This window comes from Enhydra lutris, unplaced genomic scaffold, assembly GCF_002288905.1.
Source record: "Enhydra lutris kenyoni isolate GAN:26980312 unplaced genomic scaffold, ASM228890v2 scaffoldscaffold27, whole genome shotgun sequence".
Taxonomy (NCBI): Eukaryota; Metazoa; Chordata; class Mammalia; order Carnivora; family Mustelidae; genus Enhydra; species Enhydra lutris.
In genome coordinates, this window is record NW_019154111.1 from 17,784,778 (window position 1) to 17,808,013 (window position 23,236).

Here is a 23,236-nt window from a genome sequence, read left to right on the forward strand (position 1 = left end):
TAGATTTTTATTATTCATTTTAGTGAATTCTAGCATTTATTTGAATGTGTTTATGTACATACACCACTGAGGTTGGAAACCTCAGTATTGTTCTGTTATTTATGGCTATGTCTATAAGGCAAAGGTTTTATACTCCTTGAATTGATATACTGTAATACTGGGGTGCCTGGGTGGTTCAGTCTGACTCTTGATTTCGACTCAGGTCATGATCTCAGGGTTGTGAGATTGAACCCTGCGTCAGAGCTATGCTCGAGTCTGCTTGAGATTCTCTCTCTCCCTCTCCCTCTGTTCCTCCCCTGCTAGCGCACACACTCTCTCTCTGTCTCTCTCAAATAAATAAATATATAAATAAAATCTTATATACTATAATATAAAATTCTTGTGTGTTGACAGCCAAGAGAAGAAAATTATTTCTGCTAACTGATATTTTAGGGGAATGTATGCCAAATTACTGGAAAGTAAGAGTACTGAAAAGTATTATAATCAAATTCTGAATATCCAGTTTTTAAATTAGCTAGATCTTTTCATTCTTTTAGGCATTTTTGTCATTATTTATTTTTAGCCCTATGAGCAAGTAAGTGAAACTGCTAGCAAGAATAAGTGTTTTTAACATTTTATCTGTTTTGGTTGCTTAAGTAATATGTATTTCACATTTAACAGATAATCAGGGTTTGGAAAAATTATTTTGAAGAGAAATATTTATGATTGGGGTCAGAAATTTTTTTGTTATTGACTACAGTGTTAACTCCACAACATTTATTGAATGCTTCCTTGTTCTGGGCTCTGTCCAGGATGCTGAGGTTATAAGGAGGTGCTTCAGATTTTCAAATTGACAGAGTTTCCTCGTTTCTTTGTGATTATATCTAAATTTAGTAATAGGCGAATAGGTTGGAGATGTCTGAATCATGAATGGGTTAGTAAAGCTCTAATGAGATGCCTTCTTTTTGAAGAGAGAACAAAAAAAAAAAAAAAAGAAAATTTTATTCTTTTTTCTTAACTTTTCTATTTCTTTTAAATAAGAAAGTTTCATTGGCTTATAAATAATCTAACCATGTTAAAAAGTGTATAAATTTAAAATAATTTCATAATGGGCACAGGTGAAAACTAAATTTGAATTTGATTATGCTTATTTTTAAAAATTGGGATAGATTTTACAGTTAACAGTTACTTTATATGTTATAGCTGAATAATTTGGATCCAGAATTGAAGAATCTTTTTGATATGTGTGGAATCTCAGAGGCACAACTGAAAGACCGAGAAACATCAAAAGTTATATATGACTTCATTGAAAAAACAGGAGGTGTAGAAGCTGTTAAAAATGAACTACGAAGGCAAGGTAACTTTTTTTTTCTACTCAGGCATTCTAATCTTTTTTTCCTTGTGAATCTTTTGAGGTCAGTTTCCTGGAAACAACTACACACATTCGTATGAACTTTCCATAAACAGAATATTTGAAATTATAGATTAAGTAGCTTGGCCTGGCTGCTTTGCATTATTTTGATATAACTTAATAATTTGATAAGGTTTTTCTTATTAAAAAGTCTTCTTTGCCACCTTACTCATTTGGGCTTGCTTCTTCCTAGTTTTTGTGTACTCCAGTTAAAGCATTCTTCTGAGGAATTTAACTGTCATTTTAAATTTGATATTTGACTTATCTGTATCTTTTTCACTACTTATATTCATTCAGTCTTTCATTCATTCATATATTCGTAAACATTATTATGTCAGCACTCATTTCAACTCAGAATATTTAGATGTAAATAAGCAGTTTCTGTCCTCGGAAATCTTACAGTCTAGTGTGGAAACAGATACTTAACAAGTATACAGTCAATAATTGCTATTGTAGAAACATAGTGTTAGTTTTAATGAAACTAGTATGCTAATTTATTTTTTGAAAAAATTGTATTTCCAGATTCTATATATTTTTGATAAAAACATCTTGGGCATAGCACCGTTTTTGTTTTTAAATGCTCCCAGAGTAATTCACATTTACTAGTATTATGTTCCTTGACTCTCTTTTTGTCCACTGTTACCACACACTTTGGCTTTACTCTATCGGATGTCGCCTGCCATCTCTCTGAGCTCTCTGAATTTATAAGTTTATGAATCACTCTTGACATTTACTAGGCCATCCATGCATCTGCCTTCACACCTGAATTCCTTTGACGAAGAGCTGACTATATTAATTTGATTGGGTTTGGTTTTTAAAATTTGTTGTGATTGCTCTTTATTCTAGCTGCTTTTAAAGCATCAAATTAGGCAAAGTCTTTGCTCAGTTGAATTACCTAAAACAAAACAATATACAGGCATTAAAAAACATGCTTTGGGAACAAGTTTAAATTCTTGTCATACTCAAGAACCTAACTCCCAGTGTGGAATCTTTTAGACACCAAAGAATGATTTTATAGAAGGTAAATTTGTTCAAAGGAAGAATAAAAAGACTAATGACTTACTAAGGAAATGTTTTCCAGGGAGAACATATATGTGTTCAAAAGTATAAAAAAATTAGAGCAGCTTATGAAGTTGTCTTAAAATATATTTTGTTTAAAAAAAAAAATATATATATATATATATATATATATATATATAAAATCTACTGAATCTAATCTCTTGAAATTTGTTTTTCAAAATTATATAATCAGGTTTTTAAAAGTAGTAGACTTGTGATTTTCAGCATATTTTTTGTGTGTCTATGCAATTGTTCGAAGGCCATTAACTCAATAATCTGTGTAGGTCCACCACAATGGAGTGGTATGTATGTGGGATGTCATTTGACCCAGTGCTTTAAATTATGCATGCTTTCATATGTTTATTGTCAAAGAAGCTGGAGTTCATTTATCCTGCTTCCAAATCTAACATTAGTAAGATTATTTGCCCTCTACTCAAACTAATTTATTTCTGTATGAGTCTGAGCTCATATTTCATCTATACTTTAGATGATTGTAATGAAATTCTGTGGATATTTTAAAAACACCTCTTACCCATAGCACCACTGTTTTTATTGTTGCTTATTATACTTATTCCTAATGATTGCTTTTCACACTTGGTGTTATTTCAGTAACCTACATAAAATATACAATATTATATATTTTATATATATATATATATATATATATATATATATATATATAAATTGGGTCAGGGAGGGGGTACTTAATATAAATACACACACATCTCTATAAATGCCTACTCTGGGAGTTGTCAGTATTCCCATAAATTTAATATAATTTAATATAAATATACAGCTCTATACATGCCTACTCTGGGAGTTGTCATTATTCCCATAAATTTAAATTTGTCTTGAATAGTATTTTTCTGTTGCTTTATTTTGATGAGAGTACATGAGAGCAGTTCTTTAATGTAGTTATATTTCTATTGCTTTATATTTTTTGCTTATAATACCTATAAATGTCAAGTACCTAGAGATTAGTTATCTATTACTCTTAATGTTGATCTGCAATAATAATAATTCTTAAGTATATGAGCTTTTTTTGTAGTATAACCTCAAGACAAGTTTCTGTAAATGCCAGTTTTTCTTCCTTTTTAACTAAACTTTGATAGTAAGAAGTTTTATTTGTGGGGACTTTTGTCATAACTTTGACTATTTCTTTTTTAGAACTCTAAGAATTATTGTCATTCTGATTCTGGTATTTGAGTTTTGCAAGTCTCTAGACCATCAGATTTTCTCTTGATGTGTGTGGTATCTGTTTAACAGGCATATTTGTGCATGGAAACATTCTAACTCCCATTGTGCCCTTTCCTCTTTTTTTTTTAATTCTTTCACATTTTAACGTTGGGATATGGCATGTTTTTTACATACTTACTTTTATGTAGAAATAATATGGACTATAAAAAAATAGAAAGTTGGTAATAGAGATTTTCCTCATAAAAATATAGAGACATTTCCAGTCACTTTTCAAGATCATAGAAATGCTGAACTTCTGCTGTACCCAAACTGGATGCAGTTAATAATTTACTCACAATCAATTAAGGCTTCCCTTTCCCCTTGGCAATGATTTAACTGTTCCAATGAATAATAGCTAGAGTACAAATTACTCCAATAAAGGTACTTACCTACAAGTTTGAAAGAACTTTTATTCTCTCTACTGAAGAAGTGCATCATTTTACATATAAAAAATTGTGGATTCAGAGTGCTCAGTGAGACCATGAGAAATGATTTACTAGTACTTTTTATAGTAGAATGAGGTGGATATTTTCCTCTTGATTAACAAACAAGTAAATCATAACTCTTTGAAATATAAACCTCAGAGTGATTAAAATTGCTGGAAGGATTTGATGTACTTATTGTCTCTATTCTCTGTGATAGCTGACATATAAGTGGGGTAACTCTACCATTTGCAGATATATTTTCACCTTTAAAAGTTTGAATGCGGGTGCCTAGGTGGCTCAGTGGGTTAAAGCCTCTGCCTTCGGCTCAGGTCACGATCCCAGGGTCCTGGGATCAAGCCCCGCATCTGGTTCTCTGCTCAGCAGGGAGTCTGCTTCTACCCCCCCCCCCGCCCCGCCCCCTGCCTGCTTCTCTGCCTGCTTGTCATCTCTGTCTGTCAAATAAATAAATAAAATCTTAATTTAAAAAATAAATAAAAAAAATAAAAAATAAAAGTTTGAATGCAAGGAGACAATACCCTATGAGTATTGGTCTTTCTGCATATTTTATTTAATATTTATATATGGTAGCCTATTTCCCATGATCCTCCCAAATTGGAAGATTCCATTTTATCTCCTTTGAGATGAGGGTTCCCCCCCATCCCCGGTATCATTGTATTGTTGAACATCGAAAGGTGCTTGTTGTTATTTGTAGTTAGGGTTGGCATTAGTATTTCATAAGATTATAGAACTATCCATCAATAAGATAGTTTATATCAGTAAATACAAATAGTTTTTTATGAATTCTAGGATTTCTCTACTTCTAAAAATAGTGAATTTTTCTCTCCAGTCTCTAAATGAATGGAGAAGTGATGAAGTTCATTATTATGTAAATTTGTTTATACTGTTGGTAAAATCATGCCTTCAGAAATGTAATAAATGTGTATTTTGAATTTGTTTCTTCGTTATATCTTACACTTTTACTTAAGTAGAAAAAGAATATGAATATCATTAATACCAAAATAGTTTTAATATTTTATTAATAACTTTTGTTCAGTTTTTCAGAATAGAAATTCTCAGTTAATTTAACTGAGCCGCCCAGGTTCCCCAAGAAATTCTCAGTTAATTTATTAATAGTTAGTTGTGTCTTCTGAATAAGTAGTTGAATATTTCACCTGAGCAAGCCTTCCTTACTGCCGTCACTAGAATTATTGACCATCTTAGAGAAATATGGACTATTACATATATTATTATATATTATAGCATACATGTTTTAATATATTCTATATTCTTTAGGAAGTAAAGACATTATAAAATATAAATGTAAGGTGGCAAGGTTTAAATTTTAAAAGTATTCAATTTGGGTTTAGCTCAGATTAACTTGAGTAAACGGGGATAGGTTATGCTACGCCAGCTATATAATTCTGAATGTAAATTAATTTTATAAAGTAAATAAACTCAATTCTTTAAAGAAGGAAGGTATCCATTAATTTTTATTAAAATGTTAAATAATGCTAATTGACCAAATTCTGTTGTGATATTTTTGTTATTATATAAGAAAGTGTGTATTCCCAAAGTGATGCTGATTCCTAAAAACTAAATTCAACAGCTTTAGCTAATATTTTTCAAGTAACAGCAAGAAGGTGATCTTGAGTGTTCCCAAATAGAACGATAAGATATCGTCTGTGCTCGCATACCTTTGTAAAATAAGATAACAGAGATGAGGCCTTTTTTTTTCTCGTGTCATTCTTTTTAATGTCTGTGGAAGTAAGTTTGTTTTCAGTATGATGTTTGTGGGGGAAAAGCATGCTGTCTTTCTTCTGTTTGTATTTCAGCACCACCTCCTCCACCACCATCCAGGGGAGGGCCGCCTCCTCCCCCCCCACCTCCGCATAGCTCAGGCCCTCCTCCCCCTCCTGCCAGGGGGAGAGGCGCTCCTCCTCCGCCACCGTCAAGAGCTCCCACAGCTGCACCTCCACCACCGCCTCCGTCCAGGCCAGGTGTAGGAGTCCCTCCACCGCCACCAAATAGGATGTACCCGCCTCCACCTCCAGCCCTTCCCTCATCGGCACCGGCAGGGCCTCCGCCACCACCTCCACCTCTGTCGTTGGCGGGGTCCGCGGCGCCACCCCCGCCACCGCCACCTCCACCTCCACCCGGGCCGCCGCCTCCCCCTGGCCTCCCTTCTGATGGTGACCATCAAGTCCCAACTCCTGCGGGAAACAAAGCCGCTCTTTTAGATCAGATTAGAGAGGGTGCTCAGCTCAAAAAAGTGGAACAAAACAGTCGACCCGTATCCTGCTCTGGAAGGGATGCACTTTTAGACCAGATACGACAGGGTATTCAGCTGAAATCTGTAAGTAAGCCGTTCTTTTCTGTTTAGACTATCTGTCGTAATGGAATTTTAAAGTAATTTATAAGACAACTTGGAAAGTCTTTATTTCACTTTTTGCACTTTGTCTTGGTATTCATATTTTTAACCCTTTTTTTCTGTTATTTTTAGATCCTGTAAAACACACACATTTATACCTATCCCAGTGTAACCCATACTTCTGTAAACGAAATATCACCCCAGAAAGTTCCCTCATGCCTCTTTCCAGTTAGTCCCCCTCTCAGAAAAATCACTAATCTGATTTCTGTCACTGTAGATTAGTTTTGCCTCTTCTAGAACTTCATGTAAGTGGAGTATTACAACATGTTGGCTGTTATTCTAGACTTCACCTCTGAATAAAATTTACTTTAAATTTAAAGAAAAATCTTCAAACTATGGAGAAGTAACCCTACTTATAACCATTTATAATCACCTTGGTAAGTTCAAACCATTACCTTTATGAAAACTAAACTGTATACTAAAGTTCCTGTGTTCTGAAATTTACATTAGTAGAGAATCTAACTCTGCAGAAAATGGAAAGAGTTTTTTTTGGTGTTTTTTTTTTTAATTTTTTTAAAGATTTTATTTATTTGAGAGAGAGAGTGAGAGAGAGCATGAGAGGGGAGAAGGTCAGAGGGAGAAGCAGACTCCCCATGGAGCTGGAAGCCCAATGTGGGACTTGATCCCAGGACTCCAGAATCATGACCTGAGCTGGAGGCAGTCGCTTAACCAACTGAGCCACCCAGGTGCCCAATAATGGAAAGAGTTCTAATAGAATTTTGGATAGTGGTGATAGATAATTTTGGAATCTCTTTAATGGATGAGGCAGAAGTTGGCAACTTTTTTTTTCTTTTAAAGGACCACATAGTAAATATTTTAGGCTCACAGGCTATGTGGTCTCTGTCCCAAAAACTCAGTTCTACTGTTGTGCCACAAAAGCAGCAGTACTGATGATGCATAATTGAAGGGCATGATTGTGTTCTATAAAGCTTTATTGAGGGACATTGAAATTTGATTTTCATATAATTCTTACATGTCACACATATTTTTCTTTTGATTTTCTTCCAGCCATTTAAAAATGTAAAACTCATTTTTCACTTTAAAAGGTTCTACATAAATAAGACACATTAGATTTGGCCCATGGGCAATAGTTTGCTGACCCCTTTTCTAGAACCTAAACTGCTTGCATTTACATACTTCCTTCTGATAGCACATGTAGTCTGTCAGTTCCAAAGAGAAACATTTGCTCTGTAGGGCTTCAGATGGGTAATGGATGGTAGATTTTTCTATGCAGTAAATAAAGATGAAAGAAGGGGATTTTAATTGAAAATTATTTTGTGACATAGGGAATTAGGGTAACTTTCTAAATCTCCAAAGCTTTGGCTAGGAAGAGAATGATGGGTAGGGAACACAGCTAACTGAATGAAAACATCTAAACATTGGCATAGCACAGTTTTAAAAACTCTCATCTTTACTATGTATCTAGAGCTTTTTCTTGCTACATGATCAACCTGTGAGCAGTCGTCTCTGCTCCCTCTCCCCCTTTAGCTTATACTAAAGGTTTCTCAGGAGCAGTTAAAGAATTTTAAACAGTTGTTAGTGGGAAGAATTAGTGTCAAAATGACCACAACTGAGGTGAATAACAGGTTTTAATGGAGTCATTTTCAAGCTTGTAGCTTAGAATCTGTGCCATCTCTGTGTCACTCATTCCCACATCTGCCACTCTTACTTTTTGTTTCTCTTTCATATTTCCTCTCTCTTCCACAATCAACTTTTGATTCTTTCTCAGTTGCTGATACTTATAAGGTGTTATTTTTAATGAATTAAATTGTGTCCTCTTTTCTTAATTTAAAAAGTTGCTGAATTAAATACCATATTTATTTTCCCCATCATTACGTCTTCCCATCCATCCCAACTCTCTCCCTGCCCAAAAAAACCTTGTTAACTGATCTCTGCATTTCTTTTAGAGAGAAAAATGTGTTCCATTATAAGAGTAGGCCATCCTTACCCTAAATAATCACTTTAAAAAAAATTAACTACAGAGTACTATCCTAGAGTGCATAAGTCAGTGAATTATTAGCATGTTATATGTGTGATTTGAGTCCATAATTTTATTTCCTTTTTAAGAAACCTTTCTGTGGAAAAAAAAGAAGAAAACCTTTCTGTGGCTGAAATTTCTCTGTTTTCTTTTTTTAAACAATCTATATAAATCATTTATTCAGTGATGAAAATGACTAACATAAGATCACAGATTTACTTTAAAGAACTGGCGGTAAGGGTATAAGTATTCACTTACATATATTTTGAATTCCGTGTTCATAGTACCTCAGACAGCAGCATGTCCAAGTCAGTGCTTTAGAAAACGTGTTTACGGCAGTTTTGTGCTGCTGCCGTGCTCCTGCGGTGTTTCCTGCCTCGTTTTACCAGATTGCTTAAAGGGAGTCTCTTTCTCCTTATTGCTGCTACAGTTCTTTGAGAACCTCATGATGACATTCAAAGCTCTGAAACTATTTCTGTTGTCTTTTTCATTTATGGTATTTCTATACCAGTAATAGTTAACATCTGGTCTCCAAAAACCTAAATACCAATGAATGAGTCAGTATCTTATGGGGAATTACTTTGAATATTTTTAAAAGAAAAAGATCTGTAAGTCCCGAAAGACAGGTAGTATTAGAAGAAGAATTGCTAAGACCAAAGGAAGACGTTTGCCCTAACAAAGTAATTTCTGGGGGGAAATGACTTAGAAATAAAGCAGCTGTGTGATTTCATTTTTAATTATACCAATATTCTGCCTTTACATAGGTAATATAATTCCAGAGACAAAATTAACAAAATCAGTATTTTGTATAAATGACTGCTCATTTTAGCCAAAGTACACTTAGGGAGGTACTTTCTAAACTTTTTTTCCCCTGAATCTCTACAGATTTCCTGTATTCTCTCTTTTTTAATGAGAGTTGAAATCAGAGTATTTTGCATAGAAATTAGATTTTAATGAGACCCCTTGAGGTTGATTTTTTTTTCCCCCCCTTGAATGTAGTTTATACTAGATAGAAGTACTTCAGTTAGGGATAGTTGATTGCCTTGTGAGATAGGTACATTTTGAAAGCTACCTAACTAATCTCTTTGCAGAGAAATATGCTATAAGAATGAAGGTTCATTTTGAGTTAAAATTATATATAATGTATAATTATATATATAGTATGTAAAGTTATAAAGCTTGTTTGTAAAGCTGAGTTTTTGTAGGAGAGCAGAAGTCTCTTCAGTTGCTCTTAGGTATCTTAAGTGTCCTTTTCACCTAATACCTCTAGGAATCTGGATATTACTTAAATTTTGTTAAAATAATGTTCCTTGATAATAGTTTCAAAGTTTTATCAGCTAAGGCATTGTGTACTAGAATGAAAATGGACAGAAGTAATCCATCTGCCTGGGTATTATTTAGGGAAAGGTTTGTTATTCTAAATTTGGAAATGTGTTGATGGCTTTATACATTAGGGAGTATAAGAATAATTTTAAGGCAACCATAAATTCTTAGTTAACCCTGTCCTGGGCACATGTGCTCTTTTTTTTTTTTTTTCCCCTTTCCTTTTTTTTTTAAATAGGAAGTGATTCTAAAAAAGTAAGACTTTCTGGAGATAAAAATTTTTTACTAAAAATTTATTTCTAAGTTTTGCTGACTTTCTTTTCCAAGGTATCTGATGGCCAAGAGTCTACACCACCAACACCTGCACCCACTTCAGGAATTGTGGGTGCATTAATGGAGGTGATGCAGAAAAGGAGCAAAGCCATTCATTCTTCAGGTATATTTACATGTACATATGTATATTTAATTTTAATATTTGAAGTTCTATTTTCTTTTGATTTTATGATAGTCTTTGCTAGCTTTTCCTCTGCTGTTGAGTAACACTCATGTGGATTTTAGGGCCAATATTTAAAAGTTACTGCCACTGTGACTAGTCTGTCTGAAGCTTAATGGATTCCAGGACCATAGCCATAACCATAAATTAGAAGAACAGCTTCAGAAAAATAGCAATTTGATTTCCCATACTGAAAATACTAATAGAATGCCTGGCAAATCTCTAAATGAGGCTTGAGATTCTGGATCACATTCCTGTGACATAAATTCAGGTTTCCCTGGTTTGTGAGAATCAGGGCTGAGAAACTGGGTTTTCTGGGATTTGCTAAAGAATCTTGAAGTTTTCTGTGTCCTCCTTTTTGTGATTTCCTGAAAGGTTTATGTGAAAAAAACTAGTCTCTATTCTGAGGCCATTATTAAAAGTGGCCACCATATAAGTGGGTATTACTTTCAAAAGAGAAAAACAGTGGGTCTTGCTGATACAATGCTTGAGGTTTACTAAAGCTTCCTGGCATGATGTACCAGAATCAGATTTTTGTTCTTTTTGAATCTATTATTTACTCTCTGTGGACCTCAGTTTTCTTACTTGCTATGTGAAGAGAATTCATGAATCATGATCGATATGAAGAATAAATAAAATAATATGTAACTAACCAGCAGATTACCTAGCACATAGTAAGTACTCAAGAAATGTCATTTTTCTTCTCTTTGTTTCTCTGTGAGGATGTGGCTATCTAGGATCTATTACCAATATTTATTTTCCTTAAATAGACATATTTATTCTCATACTGTGTGATAAAGAGAAAATAGGCTGTTTCATTCTGCAGATATTTATTGTGGAATTAAAAAAAAAAAATCCCTGCCTCCGTGGAGCATGCATTCTGGTGAAAGACAAACAGTAAACAAACTATGTTAGAAAAATATATGTTAAGTGGTGATATGTACTAAGGACAAAAATTAAGCAGAAAAGGGAGATACAGGGACTTACAGGATGTGGGAGGGAAGTTCATTTTGAAATAAGATGCGGCCTGAGGTGACATTTGAAAAAAGACCAGAAGGAGTTCAGGGAGTAAACCATATAGAAGATGGGGGAAAATGTGTTCATTTGGGTGGAAAGAACAGCAAGTGCAAAGTCCCTGAGGTTGAGGAATACCAGTGAGGCCAGTATGGCTGAGTAAGGAAGGGAGGGGAAAGAACAGTAAGGTAATGAAGTAAGAGAGATAGTAGGAGGTCAGTGGTTAAGACTCTGGAGGCCATGAATATGATGGGAAGCCATGGAATGCCCCTAGCAGAGGAATGGCAATGATCCAAGCAAGAGATAGCAAAGATTTGAATCAGATTGGTAGCACCACTGAGCTGGGGGTTGGATACTAGGTATATTTTGACTGTGGAGATCCTTGAGTTTGCTGATGGATTAGGAGTGAGGTTTGGAAAAAAGAAAGGAGTGAAAGATGACTCCCAGGATTTTTGACTTGAGCATAAAAGGGGTAAAATTTTCATTAACAGAGTAGGATAAGATTTAGGAGGAGCAGGTTTGAGAGGAAAGATCAGCAGTTTGGTTTTTGTAAATATTAAATTTGAGATACTTACTAAAAATTCAAATGTAGATGTTATGTATTTGGTTATGAGCCTGGAGTTGAGGGGCAAGGTCTGGACTGTTAAAATAAATTTGCATGTCATTAAAATAGGCGTGGTATTTAAAGTTACAGAATGGGATGGGATCATGAAGGAAGTGGATGTAAACAGAGAAGAGGTGTAATAAGGTCTGAAGGCTGGAGAGTACAGTATGTCAGAAGCCACATGAAGCGTTTGAAGTAGGATGGAGTGACGATCTGGGTTAGATCTGTGTGATCGGTCAAGAAAGTAAGAAAAGGAAATTGAGCTTTAGCTTTAGGAACAGTAGGTGATTGGTGACCTGGAAAGAGCAATGTCATTGGGTTCAGAAGAGAATAGGAGGGTAGGAAGGGAGGCTAGGTATTTGGTCTGCCTGCTCTGTTTCCTTAGTGGCTCAGTGTCCTCAGTGTCAATGAGTTTCCTGCCTATCACTGGAGTTGTACCTGGAATTGGTGGTAGAACAATCTGTCAGGTGTATTTTTTACAACTTTTCTTTAAAAATAGTCATTAAAGAGGCCTCTCTTGGATTTGAGATGTGTGAAAATTGAGAGACAAACCCAAATGTAGGTTTACATATAAACAAACACTGGTTGAAATTCTCTACATAGATACTAAGGAACTAGAACCCAAGTCTTCTGACTCCTGGTCTAATCTTCAACTGACCATTATACTCTTAGATATATTTTATTTGATTCATTTTAAATTGTCTTTGTTACCAGATTTCTCCAGAATCGAATGGTTTTGTTTCAGAAGTTAAGTAATTGGAGAATTCAACCAAGAATCATGTAATGTTATTTTATTTATACATATATTTTGAATGTTTGCCTTGATGGTTTTCTTTTAGATGAAGATGAGGATGAAGATGAGGAAGAAGATTTTGAGGATGATGATGAATGGGAAGACTGATCTATATATTATATATATATATATATTTTTAAGGTGAAATACTAAACACTACTTTCTGTCTATGGATTCTGTAAAATTATCCTGTAAATGTTCTACCAATTTGCTGTATATTTTTGTTGCCTTTTTTGCTTTTTTTTTTAATTAATCTGTGCAATACCTCATTTAATCTGTAAAGGTTTGTCAAAATCCTCTACAAAGCTACTCCCTGTTATTGTGTGCAAGTTTACACCAGGATGCTCACTTAATTTGTGAATATTTTTCATTCCATCAACAAGGGAGTTTAGATATTATATGTGAGACTGACAAAAACCTTAATGTAATTTAGTTATAATGCCAGAAGGAAAACACTATTTTCATACCCTACTTTTTCTGTACCTAAATTTTCTTATTAAAATCTAGTATAGCACTACATTCTTTTTTAAGTGATACAGACCTTAGTTTATTTAGCCCCTTCATTTTGAACACCATGCTACATGAATGTTGAAGTTGACACATTGCACAGTTCTCTAGACATCACTACACTGATGCAGTTTCTCAAGTTGTAGCAATATGCCCTGCATAATGTCACTACAGAGACACTAGTTGGGAAAATTAGTAACACACCTCTTAAAACAATATTGCCTGTTCTTGGACAGAAGTGGTATTTGGAGGCTGGAATCACAAGGAGACCTTGCATACCTGTACTTGACTGAGATTATTTTTATGCTATAGCAAATGTGGCAGGCTCTTTTTAGCAAAAATTTAAAATATTTTTGGTATTACTCTTAAACAGTTGTTTAAGTTTTTGCAGTTCGGGGGATTTTAGGGGTAATACTCTACATAAACTGAAGGAGGCTATACATTATGGTTACCTCAGTATCTGGTTAAATGCACTATAAAAATCAGAACATTTCTAAAAATGATGTGGAATTATTTTTATTGTGTAGTCTATATGGATTGAGGTATTCAGAAATATCCACCATACAAATTAAATCTAGCTGGCAAAGGTAAACACTGTAATGCTGAACCAGTTACACTATTTAAAATTTTTTTATATAATTTCTCAAGGTTTTTGTCAAATGTCAGGTGAAGGGTTACATTTTTCTTAAAAGATTGGTGGCCCCAGTGTTATATTTCTTGAACCACATAACTGAATGATAGATTCTTTTTTTTTAAAATAAAACTTTACAACCTGCACATTTGTTATGTGTACTAAATGATGTGTTAAAATTAGGGTTTCCTTGCCTCTCTTCAGTACACTAATCTGCCTAAAGGTGGTTGTTTTCATATTTATAGTGCTAATTATCATACCTACCTACTTTAAATTTTAGGTAGAAAACGATCTGATTTAAATACAGACACGTATTTTTCTCACATTGAGTCATATGCAGAATGTAGTTCCAAATGTATTTCAGTACTATAATCACAATATCCAACTAAAAATTAAGCTCTCTAGAATTGTACCGACCAAAATCTAGTATTGGCATGATCTTGACAGGCTGGACCTGCAAGATACAGCTTGAATTTTAACCATTTATCACATAATCTCTAGTGATCATGCATCTAGTTATCATAAGAAATAATTTAAAAGGTTTTGTTGCTGAAAGCAGTAAGTGGTGCAGTAAGATAGTTAAGTTATTCAAAGAATGTTACCTTTCTTGCAAGAGTAATTTAAACACAAGGGAAAGAGTTGACTTTTTGTTTCTTGCAAAAACAGTGCCCTCTGCTGCTAGAAACCTTTTTCTGCTTATTCTCATTTTTATCATGGCTTGCGCTCAGTGACGCTGAGTCTGGTGTGGATGAGGCTGGACAGCTATTAACCAATAGAGTTAGGAATTTGTGCAAATGGTAAATAGAACATTATAATTATTTTAAGTAATATTAAACATCCTTCTTTTTTTTCATTTTGGCATTTTAAAAAACATTTTAAATATCCTAGAAATGTCTTTAAGGTAATGCCAACTTAAGATCTCTCTTAACTTTTGGCCAAGGAATTCAGGGTTTTCCAGCTAACTTCAGTGTGATATGTATTATCAGGAGCTGCTCTGAGTAAAAGGATATCAATTCTTTGAGTTGGAAACAATTTTAAACAAAATTTGCCAAAGGTACTTGAGTTTATTTTTCTTGAAGAAAAGAAAAAAAGGCTTTCTGTTATTGTTATTGCACAAAGTCTAAATTACTATTGGTTGAAACACAGCAGCTGTGGAGTTCAGTCCAGGCATGAAGACTAAACCCACTGTAGATGTAAAGGTTGCATGTTTCAGTCCTCCACCACCTTGCACTGTGGGCAGCGCTATTCCTGTGCGTTGTCTGAAAGCCTCCCATATATACTGCAGCTAAATGATTGTCTGATAGCCTTCGCATTTAACAAACTAGCATGAGGCTTTTTATATGCTACGTGATAGACAATTTCAGCTAGCCACATATTGTATGTGTGAGATTCATAAAGACTTTTCAATCATTCATTTCCATTTATCAATTGAAATTTTGTTTAGTATGTGAATTTTTTTGAAATGTATAGTGATAGGATGTTGCACTGGTGGCAATTCATCATGGAGCATAATAAAATTAATTTGACCCAAATAGGCTAAAATGCTGTGTTTTTCTTTATTGTGGAGAGATTAAAATGGATAAAAACAATTTTTTTGACTACAGATAGTAGTAAAGGGTACAGAACAGTGAATGATGATGGTTGAAGTTCTCAGCAGACTGCATGCCCTGAGAGAGTGTGCCATTAAATAAACACGGTGAGCAGAAAGAATGTTACACCCTGTTCCGCTGGGAAATGTGACAGCTGCTCAGCAGCTCCCTGGAAGCCACAGAACATTCACATTGCAAGGTCAAACTGGAGCTCTTGGCATTCCAGAAACATTGAGGTTCCCTAAAATCAGAATGATAATGCAGTTTACTGGTCATTTCAGTAAGCCAGATACAGGAGTTCATGTGGGACTTAAGTAGTTCTTAATCAATGGTATCAAAGATGGTTCTTTAAACAGGAACCTCCGTTTTGATAAATAGAATTTTCTGTGCTGCTGACTTTGGCACAAGTGGGTGTCTGAAGATTAAACCGAGTTACGGAATCTAGTGTGTAGGATGCTACAAAATGCCTTCTAAGAGCTTTAGCCAAATTTAAACATTTCAATAATATGTTCCATTAAAAAATTGTTTCTGTTGTACAAATGTGAGCACTTAAGAATGTATTAACCAAACTTAGAAAAAAATTTTTTTGTGATACAAATGCCTCAGAATTGCTCTTGTCACATTATATTTATCTAATCAAAGGAGAAATTCCTGAAATAACTTACTGTCCTTTAGAAATGGAGTTCTTAAAGGACAAGTGTAGACATAAGGTCTATTTATATACAATAGAAAATTATTTATGGAAAAGAAAAGAGAAATTTTTGCTTTGCACACCTATTTTATTGACATTTTTATATCTTACCTCCAAAATACAGCATTCTCTTATAATATCTTGGTCTTTCATTGATGGATTTTTTTTTTTTTTAACCTTTGCTTTTTAGTTAAGCCACTGGGAAAAGGTATAGTATATGGGCTCTTATGAATATGATGGGGAACATATTTTGCAGTTAGTGCTAAGACTGTCTACATGTGATACATGTATCCTCCATTACATGAAGGAGTCTGTTGAAAATTTTGGCTTTATAAGAAAATGTCTACATAAATTAGCCATAGCTTTTTTTTTTTTTTTAAATCTACATCAGTGGTCATCCTAACTATTGATGCAGTATTTAATTTTACTCAAGTCCAGTGTAAATTTAAACTGGTTTGTACCACCATCAGAACTGAGAAATCAAGATGTGAATAGCACACAATTATTTTGAGTAAAATTTAACAGATGGTAGCTTATAGGTGAGTGGTTTTTAGGTATTTGTGTATTGGGAAATTTCTAGTAAATTTAAGGTCCCTTAACTTTTTTTTAGCAACCACAAAATATTTTTATACTTACTTTAGTAAAGGTTTTCTTTAAATTTTCTATTCTAGAGGAAATTCCATTTTAACAGTATTAAGTTACATTACAGAACTGGAAGTTCCAGGTGTCATATTGACACCACTTTCTGTCTTGGACTGATGGGCGTGTCTTGACCTAAATTCAGTTTTATCTTGGTTATGGCTAGATGTGTGAGGATTTTCATCCAAGCAAGCCCAAGTCTAAGAATTTTTAAACATCAATACCACCATATTTAAACAGTTGTTTATTAGGACTAAATAGGTGGTGGACATTAAAATATAATTGCAATAAGGTAGATCCCCTCCCTCTTTACATCTAAAATGCTTATTTCACAGTGGAAAGACTGCTGCAGATCATCAAGTTCCATCAAGACAACTCTCATCGGAGTGGTAGAGGGGCTCACCTGAGTTCTGTTAGAAGGAGCTAAGACTAGAATTCAGCCTTGACTACTAGTTCAGTTGCGTCTTTATGCACCATAATGCTGTTTTATCCTTGCTTTCTGTATTTTCATAAAGTACCAATAAATTGCTGACTTAATTTTGCCTCTGAAAGATTTATGGCTATAAATTTCACTATTTCTCACTTGTCATCTGGGTGTTGATAGAAGCCACCAGCATCCTGTTCTCATCTCTGCCTGGGAGAGCTGGCTTGCTTTGAGGACCCGACCTCTGACTCTGAAGCATGTGATCGTATTTTGGCTCAGTGACGGCAGACACCCTACATTGTCCAAGCAGTCGGTCATCACAGGACACTCTTGTCAGTTAGTGCTGGGTTAAAATAAAATTGAGCTTTATAATCTACATCCACATTATTTTTGTTACTTTCCTATAGATGCAAAGAGCATTGCCTTTATTTAGATGTAAGTATTTTGTAAGCCCTTAACACTCAACTTGCCTGACAGAAAATCATTTTGAGAATATATTAATCTTTCTGTATAATTTTCAGGCAACAGCTGCACTGTCAGTTTAAAGACCGGGAGTTCTTCCAGGAGGACAAGGACAAACCAAACACTTTAGATCCAACTTCCTGGTTTTCTTATTAGTGAGAGAGGGGAGATTCTAATTTAGTGGCTTGTATTTCACCCTTACTGGAAAAGATGCAGGAAAATAAAGCTTGTATTCCAGTGTTGGTGGTGTTGAAAGAAAGAAATTAAGTGAAAGGAAAAGGCATCGTCAGATCCAGTTAACTACAGGGAAACAAAGCTGTTAATAATGTCTCAATTCTGTAGTAATCTGTTAAGAGAAGTTAGGTCCTTAAATCAGCTTTTGAGCCTAAAAAGAAACAACTTCTATTTATTTATTTACTTTTTTAGTTAGGGTGGGAGTCTGAGGAGATAGAGAATAGAAAGGAGAATATGTGTTTGCAAGCAGATTTATGTTTTAAGATTGGGATTGGGAGAATATTCAGAAAGTAAAATTAAAAGTATGTTAAAATCCCCATTTTGAAGGGTGATGACTAGTTGAGAAGAAGCTGATGAAATCAGGTATTTGGTTTATGTTTTGCTTACTAAGCAAGGATGTAGGGGTACTTGGGTGGCTCAGTTGGTTAAGCATGGGACCCTTGATTTTGGCTCATGTCATGATTTCAGGGTCGTGGAATGGAGCCCTTCCTCGGGCTCTCAGCATGGAATCTGCTTGAGATTCTCTCACGCGCTCTTTCTCTCTCTCTCTTTCCCTCTGCCCCTCCCCCTCATGTGTCCTCTTTCTCGTTCTCTCTCTTCCTAAAATAAAATCTTAAAATTTTTAAAAATTCTAAAAAAATTAAAAGGTTATAAATGTAGAGAGGCCAGCTTCTTTATTGTATAGTCGACTAAAAATCTATACCAGTCCTTTCAGATTTTTTTTTAACTTTGCTGTGGATACTTGACAAAGGTTGTGATGTATTTAACATGAACAGTTAAGTAATTATGAGGGAGTCTGATTTAGTAAGTGTAGTCCTAGCACTGCAACCATTTTCTTCCCAAGCCATGGGTAAATGGAGCATTTTATGATTCTATTTAAGTGACCTTGCTTTGTCCCTGATTGAATGTTTGGATGCTGTTGAACATGTTTGTAAGGATCTGCTGCCTAAAAATGTCTAGAAAGTTTGAGTTGATTTTGAGCCAAATGATTGCTTTGGGTCCACATAGCCACCGTGCCTGGGTCAGTCTGATGTGGTTTATGTCTTGAGACTGTGTGCGGAAAGCTCTGTGAGTCCTTGAGCCAGCTCAGCATCCTCCTGTTCCTCTCCACTTACATTACTTGGTTTTCCAGAACAATAGAAAACCTGCTTTGATGGGAAGTCATTGTGTTATTTTTTATAAATGCTTCTTCCTTTCCCAACGCTTTAAGTATTAAGCCAAGCATCATGCCTCTGAGAAGATGGGCAGGGAGAAACAAGGACGTTGTGCATTTGAGTTCAGTCTTGACTCTGTTGAGCTTGCTTCTCTTTATCATTATGGACAGTTGAATTCAAATGGGATTTGGTGGGTCATTGGAAAAGATAGGATAACTTGTAGGGGGGAAACATGTTTGTATTCTTTCCACCGCATGGCCGGTTAACACTCAGAGGTAGCATTTTCTTTGTATCTGGGTCTTGGTTTGTGATGTGTGGTCAGTTAGAATTGTAGTAATGACTCCACACACAAAACAGCTTGACATAATAAAGCAAGTATCTTGGAACACTTGGAAGCCATTGCTCTATCTTCATGTGGACAAGATACGCCACAAAATTGAGGATAGGGATGGGCAGTGTGAAAACTATGAAGGAATTTTTTCAGAGTTTTTCCCAAAAAAGCTTTCAAATATACAAGTTTTTTTTTAAATATTACTAGGAACTGGTGGCTAAAGCAAGAAGGAATGGAAATGTAAGGAAATGTTCTCCTGTATGAAGTTCCCGAGGCTTCAAAAATTCTGACTTCTTATTTTCAGACCAACTAGGTGAGTGCACTTAGATGTGGGTGTTATTATCCTAATGTCCTGTACTTAACCAAACTACTTAAAATGAATTATTGTTACTGTAAATTGGAAGTAGGCCCCAGAAAAAAACAAATCTGTTGTCCTGTACTAACATATCTCTAGATCAGGAAAATAGAAATTCATGTGGCCACATAATGCCAAGACCCACTGAGAAGTCAGGCTCCCCACCTCCCCTGCCAGCTTGGTAACAGGTAATTTATTAAATCACCTTGTTGTAGTTTGAATAGAAGGTTTACTCATGACCCATCATGAAAGAATGGCTGAAAGGAGGCTGGAAAAACCCTTGACACTGAACGCTGGTGATACTCTTGTGTGGCTACCTGTGTGAGCCCCTTCCAAGCCTGTCTCAAAATACAAGCTCTGCTCTAGCAGGTCACTGGAGATGGGGCCTTGGCGCCACTTACGTTATTTAAGAAACTGTCTTTGTGTTAGGGGGCATGAGCAGGAACATTTATGTATATTGATGTATTCAGAATGTAGTCTCGGAACCACCCTGATCTGCGGAAATTAGAAACAACTTGCCCAGGTACGAGGAGGAGGACTTAGTGCACAAGCACTTGACTGGCTCCATTTAGATTGAGAAAGAGCATTTGAGTCATAGGTCATGATTCTTAAAAAGTTTACATTAATGCACTCAGCCTCTAATGAAATAATCTGGGGGGAAACAAAATAAGGAAAAGATTTTATATTTGTAATCATTACCCACAAGACTGGCAGTGGATCAAAAGGTGAAAACTTAGGCTAGTTTCAAGATTTGCCAACTAATGGCTGCTGAAAACAGGAGTGTTAATACCAGTCTACTGGATAGTTTATAAATATGGCAAGCGTTTAAATAAGTCGCTAATGTAATCTAGGAAATATACATATATCCTTTAGGGGTTATCAATGCTAAGTCAGGATTTCTGCATGGCTGGTTTTTCTCTTAAAATTGGGGAAAAGGAGCAACCTTTAGGCATGGCACTTTGGGCATGCAGGCTCTCAATATCCAACATACTGTTCATTGAAAAGTGGGTGCTGGCAACATGTAGACCGTGATCTATTTCTTAAAATAATGGGCCTGAATTAATGTGACCTTGACAATGCTATTAACTGACTTAACAGAGCTGTTCTGGCAAATCTTTTGGAGAAGGAAAAGTGATATTGTGTAAAGTTCAAAATATGGAAAATTTTTTCTCAAGTCGTTTGGTTTCCAGACTTAAATTCCAATTGGCAATTTTTCACAGCATCTCCCCCAAAGATAGAAACTATTGCACCATGTTGAATAGGAAATCAGAAGAAACAACAGGGTTCAGAAAATTAAGGGGATTGCTTTCCTGTCTAAGTTACTGTTTCTCTTGAAAGCATTGTCCCCTTAAATCACTCTCCAGGATTACTCTTTCTCTTAATAAGGTAGCAATAACTTCCCCTGTGCTTACCCCTCCTAGAAATTATCTAATACCATTTTTTGTTGTATGGTTCCTGTCATTCCCTTCTATTTCCTTCCCCCATCACAGAAATGAATAGTAACTGTCAGGTAATTAACAGGCCTGGGAATATAAAATGCTCAGGAGAGGATCGGGTTCACATATGTATTCTTGAAACTTGCGAGTTGATACTGGGAAGTAGCACAGTGAAGATCCCATGGACTTCATGTAAGTAATAGGAAGAAATACCGGCAATACATTTACCAACCTGTACCAGTGTTTTTGGGTTTGTTTTGGTTGGGTTTTTGTTTTGTTTTTTTTGTTTTGTTTTGTTTTGTTTTGGTTTTTTTGCTTTCACTTTTTTAAAAAAAATTAAGTTTTAATTTAAATTATAGTATAGCTACAAGTGTTTTTCTAATAAACACTTTTCCCAGAGGGCACAGTCAGTACCTTCCCAATTAATTTGCAATTCCCAAAGTGTCCACTTCTCTCTGACTTCTTCAGGGAGACACTCCCAACCCTGTCTCCCTTCTGCAGGGGGAACTGTAATGTGGACACTCAGCCAGTTTCAGACTGGGCTACTTTTTGATGATAATGATGAAGCCATTTAAGGCGTCTTCAAAGCCCCATGGCCATGCATACTCCATGACCATTTACTTTTCCTTTGAGGAAAGTAGTATTTGAAAGTATCCATTTTAATACTAGCCAGTATTTATTAGAGCACTTATTAACATGCAGTTGGACACTACATGAAATATTTTACATGAGGAACTTGTCACAATTTTTCAGCCAAGGCAAATAAAACAGGTTAAACAATTTGCACAAAGTTAGATAGCTGATATCTGACAGAGCTGAGCTTCAGACTTAGGTCTGTCTTAATACAGAGGATGTGCCTTTAATCACTACAATTCCCTGCCTCCCAGGTGCATTAAGTCATCAGTGATAGTCTGGTTAAAAAATAAAAATACGGGGCGCCTGGGTGGCTCAGTGGTTAAAGCCTCTGCCTTCGGCTCAGGTCATGATCCCAGGGTCCTGGGATCGAGCCTCGCATCGGGCTCTCTGCTCAGCAGGGAGCCTGCCTCCTCCTCCTCTCTCTCTCTGCCTGCCTCTCTGCCTACTTGTGATCTGTCTGTCAAATAAATAAAAATCTTTAAAAAAAATAAAATAAAATAAAAAAATTTAAAAAAATAAAAATAAAAATACTACTCCCAACAGCTTTACTTCAAATGTAGAAGGCTTGGGATTGTTCTGCTTATGCACGTGCAAAGGCCCAAAGGGAAATTCTGTCATTCTCTGTTTTCCAGAAAAAAAAAAAAGTTCGACAGAAAGGAAAATAAGTTATAGTCATGCAGCTGAACCAGCAGCCACTGAAGCAAGCCAAGGCCCAAGGCAAGTTGTGAGATTAGTACAGGCTCATATTTTGGGAGTATTCAGTGAATAGAATATAGTATTTTTATAATTTGTCTTTGGTTTGCTCATCCCCAACTCCCACTTACGCCTCCATCAGCGTTAAAGTTTTTCTCCCCCATTTGAAATATTAGATTAGGTAACTAACATGTTTGAGTAATCCCAAATGTGTAATAAATGATGACACAAGAATTTATTTGGAATTACCTCAGAGTCCTCTCTCTAAACTCGAAGTAATCTCTGCCAGTGTGTCTCCTTTCCTTAAGCATTTTCCATTTATTTCATATTTTTATCCCCCCAATGGGGACTTTTAATTTATGAATATCATATGTGGAGACAAAATTGGATTTGTTTTGCCTATTTTTTTTTTTTGCTTATGTTTAAAAAATTCACTTTTCTTTAAAACCAACATTGACCAGTAATAGCCTCTGAGGTAAAAGCATAATTATCTATCCTAACAAGTCAAGATTCCTGTTCAACTTCCTATGAGTGTCTCTGAAAAGAGTCCCAAAAAATTTCTTGGCAGCATTTAGAGAAAAATAAATGAGGGTGTTAGTATTACCTTGCTCTTCCTGAATGTGATATTTTCAGCTTTCTGCCGGTCTCCTGGGTAGGCTCCACAACTCCCAGCTGGTACCATGTGGGCAAAAAGTAAAGCCGGAGAAGACT

The 23,236-nt window shown here is 35.4% G+C and overlaps 1 protein-coding gene across 2 annotated transcripts in view; it reads left to right on the forward strand.

Annotated features, from left to right (window-relative positions):
• Nucleotides 1–19,641, forward strand: part of LOC111151935 (Wiskott-Aldrich syndrome like) — a 69,839-nt gene extending 50,198 nt beyond the window's left edge. The window contains exons 8-11 of one of the 2 annotated variants that reach the window (XM_022510161.1): nucleotides 1,183–1,336; nucleotides 5,943–6,463; nucleotides 10,167–10,275; nucleotides 19,613–19,641. In XM_022510161.1, coding sequence (XP_022365869.1) covers nucleotides 1,183–1,336; nucleotides 5,943–6,463; nucleotides 10,167–10,275; nucleotides 19,613–19,626 — 798 coding nt within the window. In that variant the 3' untranslated portion in view covers nucleotides 19,627–19,641. Of the gene's footprint in view, nucleotides 1–1,182; nucleotides 1,337–5,942; nucleotides 6,464–10,166; nucleotides 10,276–12,789; nucleotides 15,950–19,612 lie in introns of those variants that run through there. The other variant, XM_022510160.1, reaches the window with a different exon arrangement.
• The last annotated feature ends 3,595 nt before the right edge of the window (nucleotides 19,642–23,236 follow it).